Source organism: Struthio camelus, chromosome 1, assembly GCF_040807025.1.
Source record: "Struthio camelus isolate bStrCam1 chromosome 1, bStrCam1.hap1, whole genome shotgun sequence".
Classification (NCBI taxonomy): Eukaryota; Metazoa; Chordata; class Aves; order Struthioniformes; family Struthionidae; genus Struthio; species Struthio camelus.
In genome coordinates, this window is record NC_090942.1 from 62294945 (window position 1) to 62310164 (window position 15220).

The 15220-nt window shown below is 39.4% G+C and overlaps 1 protein-coding gene across 1 annotated transcript in view; it reads left to right on the top strand.

Moving 5' to 3' along the window:
* SLC41A2 (solute carrier family 41 member 2) overlaps positions 1-15220 on the top strand; it is a 59935-nt gene continuing 44715 nt past the window's right edge. The window contains exons 1-3 of the mRNA XM_068944184.1: positions 1-332; positions 7869-8619; positions 11553-11660. Coding sequence (XP_068800285.1) covers positions 8065-8619; positions 11553-11660 — 663 coding nt within the window. The 5' untranslated portion in view covers positions 1-332; positions 7869-8064. The remainder of the gene's footprint in view (positions 333-7868; positions 8620-11552; positions 11661-15220) is intronic.

Here is a 15220-nt window from a genome sequence, read left to right on the forward strand (position 1 = left end):
TCCGCGGTCGCCGCCCTCCCCCCGCGCCCACCCGCCAACGGCGCCGGGTGACGGTTGGCCGCGGCTCGCGCTGCTGGCGCTCGGCCCCTCCCCCGCGCGCTCCCTCGCCCGCTGCCGGGTCAGAGGAGCCGGTGGCGGCGGCGGCTGCTGCGCATCACGGGCCACATCATCGCGGGGGCTGTCCGCCCACCCGCCCTCGAGCGGCTTCCGCGCCTGCTCAGTGGCGGCGGCGCTCACCTAGCCCCGGAGCTGTCACCGCCGCCGGGCTGGTCCCTCCCTGCAGCGATGGAGCGGGACCGCGGGCAGCTGCCGCCGCTGTCGCCTTCGCCCAGGTGAGGGGAAGGGCCAGCCCAAAGGGGCGGCGGGGGAGCAGGAGGGGGGCCGGGGCGGGCGCTGCGCAAGGGCGAGCAGCGACCTGCCAGCCCGGGGGAAGGGGGGAGGCGGGGGCGGCCCTCGGGAGGTGGCGAGCTGGAAAGTTTCTTCGCCAAGTCGAGGAGGGAGCTGAGAGGCGCCGCCCTGCAGGCGCCCTGCCCTGCCCTGCCCTCCCCGCCCGCTTCTCCCCCGGGAGAAGCGCCCCTACCCCACCCCAAATGCGAGCGTGTGCGTAAGGACTCCGAGATACACGGCACCCGCCGTCCTCCTTAAATGGACGGCGCCAAGCTAGGGGCCGAGCGGCCGGTATATACGGTAGGGCTCGCCCCCTCCCCGAGAGAAGGCGCGGCCCCTCTCTTTTCTCTTGGGGGGGGGTGAGGGGGCGCCTACTTCCGTATATACGGTACTGCCCCCCCCCAAACCTTTTCCATTTCCTGTATTCTCGCTGCACCCTACCTGAGTGCAGGAGGGCATCTCCTCCGTCCACGCTTCCTTTCCCTACACTCATGGCTACGAGCCAAACAGCCTCTCTATAGTCCCTCCTTTCATCCGCATCGTATTCCCGGCAGGCATCTCCTCCTGAACTAGTGCAGTCTCTCACCTTCACGGGTTTCCCTGTCCTCCTCAAGTGTCCTGCATCCTGCCCACTGATGCTGAAAGGCATAATGTCACCCACATCCTGGTACCTTGCCCTCTTCAAATTCTGGTAGCTGTTTTCATCATGTGCATATGATCATGCACTGCCCCAGATAGTCTGGATGATCATCCTTTTTGCTTTCTCTATGCATATACAACATCTGCCCAGCGTTTCCAATGACCCTACATTCTTAGCACTCTCCTTATCAGTGTATATTTACATTTCTGTTCCCCACCTTCACACCTATAAAAATATCCCATAATCTGCCACCACAGATGCAGGTGCCAGAAAACATGGAACCCTTACCTGTATGGAATACATGTGGGCATGAACTGTCATCTTTTTTGTTTACAAGCCCTGTAACATGTCTCGATTCAACATTTGTGCTCTTTCCGTACTTTCCTGCCAAAACATAAGTGTTCTTTTGTGATTTGCTCCATTTTAGTTTCTACTCTTCTCAGTTAAGTTCAAGTAATAGCTCCATCTCTTTCTTTAATTTCAGCGAACTTTATCATTGCTCCCCCGTCCTGTCCAGGATGCAATACCTTCTTTACTCATAATAGATCCTAGGTTATAGAATACACTACATTAGTCAGGCTCTGATAAGTGGAACATACAAAACTGAGTTATTGTTTAATCATAATGTCAGGAACAAAACATGAAAAATACAGGACAAAAGTCTGCTCATATATGTCTGCTTGGTGGAGTCCTGCCAACCTTTGGCAGACATCCTAAATTATCTTCACTTTCGCAGGTCAATTTGTTTCCCGTAACTGACTGCACAGTTTGAGGCAATGTGTCCTTTTAGATCTAGACTTTTTTTCCCCTGTCAGTTCGTAAACTTTTTTGACATACTTGCAGGAATGCTGAAGCAGTATTACATATGAATTATTATATCCTATTTCCTGCTATGTTCTACTTAACTTTGTTGAAGCACAGGCCAGATGTGCCCCTTTTTTGAAATTTTCAGAAAAGTCTACACAGCGCTACTCAGAGTTACCGATTGTAAAGCCTTAACATGTAGGAAGTGAAGTTCCCATCCAGCATTTTACAAGAGTGCTATATAGTTTCCTATATAAAAGAAGATTCTAAGGTATATAAAACATAGTAAATAATGTTTAGAATACTGTAAATAACTTTTAAACAAAAGCTACAAGGAAATAAACCTACTGGAGTTTGCAGATGTTATGATTTATTATGGGTACATATATATACACCTATTTTGTTGCAACATAATACTTACACTTCTGTGTTTCTGCCTAAGCATTCCTTTCTGATCCTCTTTCAGAAGTGAGTTCTTACACTATAGCTCTGCGATTACTTGGAGCCAAATTAAGTGCAGGTTACCCCTGAATGAGCAATTCCGTTCTCTCCTTCATCTCTTTTGTATGGTCCCACTCATTCTCTTGTGCTTGCATTAACATTTGTCTAGCTGTAAGATATGCTGAACCAGCTGAAAATTGACCCAGGAAAAAAAAGAATAAAAAAACAAAACCCAATCCCTAAAGCCAATCAAACAGAAAGTAATTTTCAGCCGTATCTGTTCCCTCGCTTGGCTTGCTCAGTGTCCACACAAATGATTAGGGTTGTTGAAAAGATGAGAATAGGTGGCAAGACCTGTTTTGGCAGTAGTCCCTGCTTCTGTTGGCTTAAAGAGGTTGTGAAACTGTGACCAGAATACTGCAGTATGACTTGTAGACTCTTCAGAAGGAAAAATGGCAACGTATCTTTTCTTTTTCAAATACTTCCATGTCCCAAAAAAGCAATGTGAAGAGTTTATACTAGTGCCTGAGTTAATAAGCAATTCATCCTCCGTTGGTGATGACAATAGAAACCTGTAGGTGGCATTCCCAATAGTACAGTTAGGATTCATTCTGGTAAGTATTTATTGGTGACTTAATCTAGAGGACTGCATGCATTCTCTTTTATATTTCAAACTTTCACACCTACTTTTGATGAGCTGGTATGATTTGCCAGGTAGTTTTTAAATTGGCGTTCTGTTTGGGTGATTTTACAACCTGATCACGTTTCATAGTCTTGGCACCCCATTTCAGGCGGTGTTTTGGTCTCTTCTAATTGAGTCACCTTAAAAGTGTAGAGGCAAACCAAGCCTTTTTCTGACAGCTGCTTTTCCTTTCCTTGGGGCCAAAATCAAAAGCTGCCACGTTCAGGAAGTGGAATGCAGCGGTCTAAAACTTGTCTGAAAATTGAGCCTGAGGCTGGGTGCTCTTGTGTTTTACTTATATTCAGGAAGACATTTGGAGGTTGTTTCATCTACTTTTCCCCCTTATTATTTTTTCCTTTTGTTTCTTTTGCTGTTGATTTAACCTTACAACTGCCATACAATAAACACCAGTTTACTCTGCAGTATGTACAAAATGGTATGTAATGGCCATATATCTGCCATGCAAACAACATTTATTAACTTCCGTCACATCTTCCGGTCTTTAATACCAAACGTTAAGCATCTGCTATAAATAATCTTAGCCTTGTGCACCATGTTAGACTCTGGTTTCAACAAAGTGGTTAAAGATAATATGAGCTGTTTATTACTCTCTATATATGCTGAGGGGATCCGATACAGCTTTCACTTTCTACTGCTGCGTCTACAAGGATTTAGCAGTTTAAAGATTAGCCACAGCTGTACATGGATGTCAGTGTATTACAGGGAACTTTCACTATACAAGACAGTCATAACAGTGATGAGGCACTGCTGACCCCTCTATTATCTATGTAAATCTTATTATGAACCTAAAAAAAAACCCCCAAAGCCTCACATCCCAACCTTCATAGAAGCACAGGGTTGTTGAAGCTGGAACAGGCCTCTGGAAATTGTCTAGCCCAAACCCCTTTGCTCAGAGCAGAGTCGGCTAGAGCAGCTTGTTCAAGGGTGTATCTAGTCGTGTTGTAAGTATCTGCAAGGATGGAAACTCTGCAACCTGTCTGGGCAACCTGTTCCAGTGTTTGACTGAAGTCACAATAAAAAAACCCTTTTCTTACACATAAATGGAATTGCCGGTGTAATTTGAGGCTGCTCCCTGGCTTCTCTGAGGAACTTTGTCTCTCTCTTCCTGGCTTTAGTGATTTACCTTACTCTGTAACCTCCTGATGATAAGGCAAGAATCAGATTCACTTATCTCTTCCTTCCACAGAGGCTGGGGATGGGATTTCTGAGATTTATGCTTCCTACCTGTGCTCTGACTATTTTTAATATAGAAATAGAGGCTTCTTTCATATGAGTTACTCTAGTAGTGCTTGCTTCTTTTGGCACTGTATCCTTTCTAGACAGCACAATAAAATTGAAATTGTTCCTGTCAGTGATGAAGCTTCTGAGGGAATTCTTACCCCTGAGATCATTCTGCTCCTTAGATGGTTTGCTGCTTTGTATAGGTGCAAACAAACCTAAAACTACAGCAATATTAGCATCCATTGACTCAGAATAGAATTATTGCATCAGGTGACATTTGGAAGATTGTTGGAATAGGTGTCTAAAAATGAATAGTTAGGTTCACAAAGGTTCACAGTTACCTCCTCTGTGCAAGCTCTAAAGATGTAATTACTCTTTACTGCACAGTGTATTTTTCAGTTCTTCTTCTTAGGTTCTCATTTTTCAGCATTTATCATTTGCTCATTTTTTTTTGTATTCCAAGTCTTTCTGGTAGGAAAAACATAAATGGCAGTTGTCCAAACTGCTTTGTACTATTTCTTTTCGGCTGTTAGCTATCCCAGCCAGCCTCTTTCCCCTTTTGTAACTTTTGCTAGTTGACCGAATCATTTTTCTGTCCCTCTTTTTTTTTTCCTTTTACTGTTATTTCTATTTGTTAACACTTTCTCATATTAAATGAAACCACAATCTCCCCCAAACATTTATTTCTTTAAAAAGTAAACATAAAGTATGAAATTTCAAGGAGAAAAAAAAACATATGGTTTTAAGATACGGATAATTAACCCAAATATTTTTGGCCAGAGTTCCAGAACAGTGAATAATTTCCATGAATCACCAGTCTAGTACTCCAGTGATGCGATTGCAAGACATATTGGAGAAACCACAATGAGAGCCAGACTCTGCCTCGTTAAAGCTAGTGGGAAATTTCCTCAATGTATTTCACCGGGAGTGAAATAAAATCCTTCAGTTGTTACTCCCCCATTCCTTCCTGGAAAAAAAAAAAAAACCAAAACACCTGAACGATGAAGTTGCTGCAAGGCTGAAATGTCTTTCACCAAGGGCACGTTTACATTGTAATTTCACATCCTGTTTAATTCTGTCATTAAGTTTCTTTAATCTGGATGCATCTTGTGGTCAAGTGAAACTCACCTGGCTAAAGTGATCAAAAATGTTTCCTTCTGCAAACTTCATAGCCAGTGTGCCACTTTCCATCTTAGTAAATCAGTTGGCAACCTGCAGCACACTCAGCTATACTCGTCTTGAAATCTTTATTTTCCTCAACTTCCCACGATCCTCTCTTCTGCTTATATTCCTCTTAATTCTTCTGTAATGCTCTCTGCTGTTGTCCCAAAAGTTGGTAGTAGTTAGGTTGCTGATTTAATACTTCTGTTTGTCTTTCTTTTTCTATGCACCGTATCTTTTCTTTTACTTAGACAATACATTCTTTGGCCCAGGAAAGAACAAAACCGCTCCTTCTTGTTCTCTCATTCTGTAGCACTTAACAGAGCGCTGTATTGACCTGTGGTTAGAGCTCCTCTGGGGTAGCAGCAATCATTGTTTTGTAACTCCTAATTAAAGTGTAATGCATGAAAAACAGATTTGAGGCCTAGGAGTATTTTGGACACTTATGGTAAAAGATTAAAGATAGCACAACCTACTATAGAGCGGCAAAAGACATTTAAGGAATCTTGGTTCCGTTGGTCATGTGGAAAAAAATTGTTTCTGTTCTTACAAAACTTGACTTTTTCCTAAATCAAGTGACAGACTCCATTGTCATCTTTAAAATACTCATTTTTTGGCCAGAGCTCCCTTGCATAAATCAGTTGCCAAGGGAAGGTCTTCCTGTTGAGTCTGAGTCATCTTCTCACTCACAAAAAAATATGTAGTAATTCTATAAGCAGCAGGACTGTTAAAGTCTGACTCGCTGTGGCTGTATGTGGGTAAATTATCTTAACTAATGTTTGAAGATGCGCTACAGCAGGGACACAAATTTGGGCCTCTCTTTCTAATGCTGTTAATAACTGAGAGCTTTGAGACCTCCACTCTCAAATTTAGTTGAAGCTGCTCTAAAAATATTGTGTGATTTAAAAACGTTGACATGGAGAGAGGGGAAGAATAGGGACCATAACATAAAAAGCATGATCTTAGGAGCCCCATTTTCTTAGGAAAATCGGTTGAAAATCCTCCTATCTTAAACTATTTTTATTTCCTACCGTCTGTAAAAATACTGGTTTTTCTGGTTCTGCATTGATATGGTGTTTTGCTCTTGTGGAGTTGTGTTACCCTGCATCATTCTAGAGTAGTCTGCCTGATCTTTGTTTCTTTGTATATGCCAATCATTTACTTGTATTTGTGGAGTGTAGTAGTAGATATCAAAGTCAACAAAGCTTCAGGTCAAATGAAGCCTGTTGATCTTTTAGTAAACTACTGTAACAGTTATCATAACATGAAATTGAAGAAGATCAAGGTAAAGGGGCTTCTGATGGAGGCAATGTCAAATTACTTGAGACGGTCAATGCCGCATTGTTTAATTTTCTAACATAATGAGAATTTGAAAGTTGAAATAAATGCACATTAAATCACACTAACCATTAAAAAAATTATATTTGCATGACTTACAGAAAGCAAAACAAACAAACCACATTTAGTGTTAATGCTGATCAAATAATTATATTTTAGTGGTTACCAGACATCAGAATAATCTGTCTTTCAGGAAATACCTGCAGCGTACACCACATGCAAAATGGAATTAAAAACAGATTTTGACATATTGAGTGCTGGCATTTTTATTTAATTTTTCTAACTTAATTTAATTTTAATATGACATATATTTATAGTATACTACTGTAGGTTTATTTTTAAATTAGACTAATTTAAACTATTTTAGACTAATTACCTGAATTTCAATAATGTCTCCTTTTCTTGATTTTATAGTATTTTACGAAAAAATGTCCAGTTGTTACATAGATAGTAGCTCTTTAGTTATATTTAACATAATTTCTATGTTTGCTTTAGAGCAAATTCAGTAAGTAAGGTTTTAAATTAGCATACTCTCAAACTGTACTTACCAATACTGGTTTGTCATCTTTTTATGGGGGGGGGGGGAAAAGGGGGGGAGACAGGGGCTATCAACACATAAGGCCTTTCCCACCCAGTAATGCTTTTAGGCTTACCTAATACAGTGTTTTGAACGTTTTTCTTTTTTCCTTGCCTGTGCCCCACATTCCTGCTGTTAGCAGAGGAATAACTGTGGCTCCATAGCGCATTGAGTGGGTTCCATTTGTCTGTGCCTTTTGCACTTTCTGCAGATATTTTTCCCTGGGGACTTTCAGGCAGCCAGGACCTACTGCCTTCAAGGCCACTGGAAATCTAGGACTACACACGCTACCTGATGACATTGGCTTTCCAGGCTTTAAGAAGGCAAAGGTTAGGGCGTCCCTGTATTCGCTTACAGTCCACATTTCACTCACTGGAGAGTGGGTGGGTTTGAGAAGCTTCCTCATGCACCATCTTTCCCTTTTTGCCTTTTAATTTCTTCCAGCTTAGGGAGTTAAAGCTTGGAGTAGACTTGCATTTTTACAAACACTGGCATTGAAAAGGTATCGGGTGACCTGAGAATTCAGGCTAATATCTTGTGCCTTCTATATAGAGCTAAAATTTTTTAAAGCTTGAATATATACCTTTTTTTTGCAGATCCAGCCTTACTTATGGAATTGTTCAAGATCTGAGATCAATGAAAAAACTTTTTTGCATGCGAAAAAGGATCGGAATGGATTTTGTTTATCCATTTTAAAATCATCGAGTGAGGCACTTGGTGAATCATCTACAGGATTTCTTTGTTGATGTCTGAAGAACAAAGTGCTTTTCCAACCTATACTTTTGTAACACTATGACTAACTGTAAAGGCAGATCTACCATCACCAAAACAAATCGCAAAGTTCATGATAGAGAAGGTTTTGTTAACTGGACCATAAATCTTAATACAATTCAGTCTGATAAATTTTTGAATCTGCTGTTGAGTATGGTTCCTGTTGTTTACCAAATAAACCAGGATGAAAGACACAAAAAAGTGAATGGTGTCTGGCAAGATGGATTACAGCCAGCAGGACACAATTTTAATGTTAGATCTGATCAGCACATGGAGTACCATCATTTCTCGGAACCAACTTTCCATGGTAGTAATGGACACAGCCCATCTAGCTGTAGCCCTAAATACGATGGTTTTAGCAGTTATAATTACTGTGATGGAATGGACGCTTCAGAAACAGATGCCATGTTGCAGGAAGATAACTTATCTAGTGACAGTAATGAAGATATCATTGTGGAAGGGAGCAGAAAACAACCCAAAGAATCTAGTAGTATTATGGCATTACAGATACTTGTACCTTTCTTGCTAGCGGGATTTGGAACCGTTTCTGCTGGCATGGTTTTGGATATTGTGCAGGTTGGTATTTGCTTTGGAAGGTGTTTTTTTAAAGAGGTGATCTGTGGGTTTTTCAATTCTAATGCATGGTATTGCAGATGTTGGCAATATTAAGGCGTAATTATATCTGTGTATGTTTCTACTATTATGAACACCTCCTTTTCGCTGGACTTCTTTTAAAACAGTTCCAGAATTTCCAGAGTTATTCAAGACTAGGTAAGTGCTGTCACTTAGTCATAGTAAACTGATGAATAAACTTACCTCTTGCTTTAAATAAAGGTAAAAATCTAGTAATTAACATACGTTGGTTCAAAATTCTGTTGACATTAATAAATGTATACATAGTTAAGTGGAAGTTGTAATTAACTGTGATGTCATGATACATATGTGTTTAAAAACTGAAAAGAATTTTTATTGTATTACCTCATCTACTTGTGTACCTCATGTCTCTGCAGTATCTGAGAACATGTGTAGATTTGGTCCATGATAATGCATATGGTATATAAAAGTGTGCATTACGTTCGTATGCTATATGAAATTCATATGAAGCGATTTAGAGTATTTCAAAGTGTTCAGGTGTGTGCAATACTGAACGCTCAGAATTACAAACATCGGTGCTGTGAACGGGGACACAAAGCCACTTCCACCTTGAAATATAATTATGGTGGATCCATTCAGGCCGGATTATCCTGATTTGTGGTAGCAAACTTAACTGATGATAGTTATTTGGGGTAAGATAAAATAGAACTTTCTCTGAATTATAAGAGTTATACTTAGTAATATTTTAAGCGGCTGTTTTGGAGCGTTACATGACTAAGACCCTACTGATATGGAACATTTTTAGGACTGCTTCCGTGCTTAACTCAGTTGCACACAGCAGCATTTCAGTGGAATTAAAGTAACAGTTGCTTATGAAATAACTCTGTGTAGTGATGTGTGAAGAAAATTGAGGTAGCAGTTAAGAAAGGTTTGTTGGACGAGCTTACTTTCTTGCATTGTCTGCTTTCTAAACGCTATATTTACTTTTATTTCCTACCTAGTTTCTATTTTTTCAGAATCAGAAATTCTTTGTAATTATCAACCTAATGGGTTCTCTCTCCCTGTATGAGTAGATTCACAAATTACTCAAACAGATGTCAAATAACTGCACTGTTATTGGAAAGACAGTAAAGGAATTCATCTGGCTTTTTTTTTTTATTTCATTCTGTTGTAGGTGCCTTTTAGGTGTACTTTAAAAGTTTACAATATTGTTTTCAAGACAAGTAAGAGGTGACTGTCTTTGTCACTCAAAATCTTGAGATAGTTAAGAAAACTTTGACTTAGTCAATTGTAACTGAGAGACACTTACACATCCGAAAAAGGAAAATAAAAAATGACATGCACACTTTCCTGCTTCTGTGCATATTCACTGCCGTATATCCATGTTATACTTTGTTCATGTAAATCTTACCAATCTTATGCTTTGTACAGATGCTTTATTCATATTAATTAATACATGATTTACTTCATGATATAGCTTAATGATCAGCCAAAAGAGGCAGTTGTGCCCACTATTGGCTTCCAACCCAGTGTTTCACCTTGCATTTCTGTGTAGCTGGTTTTGTTGAAAAATTATCTTTCTTTTTCTGTGTTAATTTTAATCTCGATTGGCTTCCCAATCCAGCTCACCATGATGAGGGAAGTTGTGACACTGGGGCAAAAATAAGTAACCAGAGTCAGTAGTAGCTTTTTCCACCTTAAAATTATCATTAAACTATGATATCAGTAAAGCGGATTATTAAGATATGGCAGAACATGTTTGAAAATGAATATTTAAACAGGACAGAGTATTCTAAGCTTAGATTTTTTTTCAAACCCTTTCATGGCTATTCTTTCACAGTAGTAGATACATATGTAATTTCAAATATAGTATATTCTCAAATCCTGTTTACATTTGAGAAATGAATCAATTTTTTATTAAAATCATTTTTAAAATTGCTGCAAATCCCTGAGTACAAAGACAGTTTATAGTACAATTTTGTTAGTTTAGTTAGATTTTGTAAGTGAATACCACTTAAATACGTGGATTGACAGACAGTTAATGCAGCACAGCTTTTCTGTTCTGAGAGCTCAAAATTGCTCACATAATACAAATTTGGGAGATTTTGTCTTTGCTTGCTTTACAAAGTCTAGGTTTTGGAAAATTTCTAAATTTCACACTTTTTATTGTAAGCAGATCCAAAACCTTGTATAAGTGAAAGAGATAAGAGCAGAGTTATGGACTTTGAATATTTGACAACTTCTTGCTTGCTGTTTTTATGTGGAGTTTCTAGACAGCTGGAAGGGAAGAGAGGAAAATATTTTTGTAAATTAACAGCAGAATTCAAGAGCAGGTACAGCACCTGGTACTATTTTAAAGTCGTAAAAAAGACTTCAAGTTAATGACATCTTTTGGAACTAGTTTTGCTGTAAGATCAAGTTTTAATTTCCTGCTAGTATAAAGAGAAATGTTATTAGACTTCATATTGATTTCTATTGATTACTTTGATGTACTAGTAGTGTAATTTAAGTGTCTGAAATTATCATATGCACAATATAAACAGAAATTATATGTATTCATGTAAAAATTAGTCTCCCTTTTCAGAGAGAGTAAGAAATAACGATTGATTAACCAGGAAAAATAACAATTTCAAATGACTTTTACTTAATTATTATCTAAAAGATGAGAAGAAAGTGCGGTAGTAGAGCCATATGCATTTAGGAACTTTTGTATAATTTACTTTGGGTATTCTGATCTTTAAAGTAGTGATATGCAGTCATAATTATCTTTTATCTAGAGAGATAACAGTTCTTTCTTTAAAGTTTCTAGGTCTAATATTAAAAGATTGTTTCTTATGGAGACTTAGGTTATGAGTTAGAGAATTTTAGTTCAAAAATTTTCAATTGAATTTTTCCCCTTTATATCCTTTAAATAGCACTGGGATGTGTTCAAGAACGTTACTGAAGTGTTTATCCTAGTTCCTGCGCTTCTTGGTCTCAAGGGAAATTTGGAAATGACCTTGGCATCCAGACTGTCAACTGCTGTAAGTAACTTTCTTTTTCCCTTCCTCCTTTAGATGTGTTGTAAATATTTCAAAAGGTAAACAAATCTATGGAGCAAAAGTGTTTTATACTTATGGCTTTATTTGGCTGTTAGAAGAGCTCTTTACATTTGTTATTAAATTGGCAAAGTTAAAAAGGCAACCATCTTCCAATCTTCACACTTTACCTTCTTCCATCTTCTCTGGGTCATCCTTCACAGCAGGTTGAGTAGATTTTTGAGATTTACCTTTATATTCTGTAAGCTTGACTAGTTTCTTTGGCCTTGAGGGGGTTTGAATAGGCTCCTGTGTAAGTTTTAAATACAGTTTTCAGAAGACCACTTGTGTGGCACCAAAATAAAGCATTGCTCACATTGCTGCTCTAGACCTTTGTTAATCAAACTGTGAGAAACTTTTTAAAAACTTTCCAGCTAAACAATTTTTTTTTGTGCCAACACTGTTATTTAGCGTAAGTAGTTCTTTTCTATGTCTTTTTTTGTATATCTTTCTCATAGTTCTTTTTTATGTCTCAAGGGGTGTTCCATCCCTTCATTTTTCTAGCCTAAGAAGCCAGATTACCTTCACATGTGTATTTTTTTTCTGTGTGAATAACTATCATGAATCGAATGCTCCACTAACTTGGCTAAACGATTTCTGGTACCTGAGCTATCTTAGGTATCTCAGTAACGTGCTGCCTTATGCAGTATTTCTCCTTTGCAAGAAAGGCTTTCCATTCTCAGGGGAAGAAGGGTGCCTTCTCTATCTGTTCCTGCTTCAATAAATCTTTCCGGAAAATGACTAGTAAAACGTGTATGAAATTCCAGATGAAACCTCACTCACTATGAGTTTGTAAAATAACACTTCCCTGTTCCTCTTGAAAATTGCTCCCTTGAGACATTCTAGGATTCTTTTTATTTATTTTCCTAGCCACATCATATTTAGACCTCATAGTCACTTGGTGATCAATTACAGGCTCGTAGTATTTCTCCTTTTATGTTATTCCCAGCTGTTACTTCCATCTTCTGGCAGAAATAGTGATAGTCCGCAAGCACATGAGTTTGCACTTCTACTGTTGAATTTCATCTCTTTTCATGGCTGTAATCCTCAAGTTCATCTAGTTTCCATATGATATTACAGTTCTTTGTATTGACAAGGCCTCCCAGCTTTGTGTCATTAGTAAATTTCATTGCCACATTATATTGAGTTATTGCCCAAATACACACTGTGATGGACATAAGCTTAGCAGTCCTTTGAAGGTCTGCTTGCGTGCCTGTTACAGAAACTGATGCATTTTGCCCCATACCCTTTCTTTCATACGTATGAATTGGCATGTTTTGTTGCATCTTTGTCAGTAGCAGCCTTAGCTATTCAGTCATGTTTTCTGCTTGATTTTAATGTTCTTAATTTTCTGGGTTTTCTTATTTTTTTTGTTCACAATAATTTGTGTTTAAACCTTACTGCCTTTACTGTCAGGCCTGCATGTTTTTATCTTCTAGCTTACAGGTTTTTTTGTGTTGACCTGTCACTTAATTTGTTCACAACTTATACAGCTCCTTGCCTGAGCATTCCAAAGTGTTTGTATTGCCTTGTGAAGAATAAACCCAAGGAAGTCCAGTATCTGCCAGTGCCTTACTGAAGGTGTAGAAAAAGAGGGTCAGAATGAGCTCCGCTAGTTCTGCTTCAGATAACGGGATCTTTAATTCTTCTGACTCAATTGTAGCTCAAGCAAAAGGATGAGACCTTTGTCAGATTATGATTCCAGCACCTCTTCTCTGGGCCAGTCATTGCCTGATTTCCCCATCCTCAGCAATACCATCTCATCTGTGAACCTCATAGCTTTCAGGGGACATCTGTAAAATATAGACCCTTTTCCTGCACTGAGAGTCCTGGCTCCAGTTCATATTCTCTCTTAATTGTTACCAGAAGTCAAGGAGTTGCCCCCCTGCCCCAGGAAAATTGATACAAGAGGTTCCACAGCAATGCCTGCATGTTTAGTCGTTAACTGAAGTTAACATCCTCAGGTTCAGGCCACCTTTCCCCAAACCAGAATGGTGTGCTTAGAAGTATCCTATTAACTGCTTGATAACATGGCCTGCAGATGTCTTGAATGCGATTTTTCAGTGCCAATTTGGACATTTGAACCACAAGCCCCTACCAAGACTGAAACAACAGAATATAGTCGGGATGATGAAGAGCTTTAAGCTTTACTTTCTGTCTGTTGCCTTCACCATTTTTTTCATCGTACTTGCCCTCAAGTAGAGACAGCATCCTTCTGGGAGTTTACCTTTTGCCACTACTTTATTTCCATGAAATTACCTTATTGAGTCAAAATGCTTTGCTGCTTGATAGTTTTTGTTGTGTATCTACCTTTTCCTCGTTTTTCTAGATTTAATTGATTTTGCTGAATGCCTCTGTTAGAGCTTGTGCTAACTGTGAAAGCTGTATTCCATCTTTTGATGCACAGCCTATTCTAAGAGGGCTTAGTTTGAAGAGTATTACCAGTTCCACTTACCACTGCTACTGTTATTAAGTCTCACCAAGACATAAGTCAGCTGATGCTTCAGAGCTTTTCACTCAAGCATGCCATTAAGGCTTCCTTTCATCCCAGTACCAGCAGTTGTCCTATCTCTAGCTTGGCCAAATCAGGTTAGTCAACCCTTTTCACAGCGTACCACCATGAAGGTTAGTTAGCTAGCTAAGAAGAGATCAGTGTCATGTACATTTCTTCAGGCAATACTGTCTGGCATATGGGAGCTCCAGTGTCTTTGGTAATGCCGTATGTCATGGTCACAGCACCTCTGGCACCAAGCTGTTTCCCAGCTTTGAGTCAACAGGCTTGAATTTTTTTTTTTTTTCTGATGTCTCTGGTAGTTACTTAGATGGCCTGTTTTCCTCAGGGACCATGAGAGACCCTGGACTGATTTACAGAGGCAATTGAACTACTTTCTAGGACTTCCTAGGTCTATTTTAAGTTCATTGCACATCCCTCTTAGGAAGGTGGTAGACACATGTCACGGTTTGGTGGACGTTCTCTCCTTTAGCCAGTGGGCAGTCTAATGTATTTTAGCTGGTGAAGATCAACAGAAAATGTTGTAGTACATATGTGTGTATGCATATACACACGTATAACACAGTGGAGGTTTAAAATAACAATATTGTATGAAATAAGAACAGTTTCGATATTTCATTATCAAGATAATACTAATGAGATGATATTTAGTCTTTATATGTTAGTACACAGGAAAAAAAACGGTCTTTGTCTTACAGAGAACCTACCGACTTTCTTTTAGGTGTCTTTTTTCGTGCTCTGCTTCGGTTGCGACACGCACAGCTCTGTGAGCTTGGGGATAGCCAGCCATCCTCACTGAGCACTGCTGTGAAGGCAAACGCTCAAGAGCTTTGTAAAGCGTCTGTTACTTAGAGAAAAAAAAAAAACAAACGTGAACTTGTTATATTTGTAATCTGTTGCATGTAACTTTTCACATGTGGCAGCTTGGGTTTGGTTGCCAAGTATGAATTTAAACTCCAGGGCAGTTGTCTTGATTGCTGGCTCCCTCCTAGGT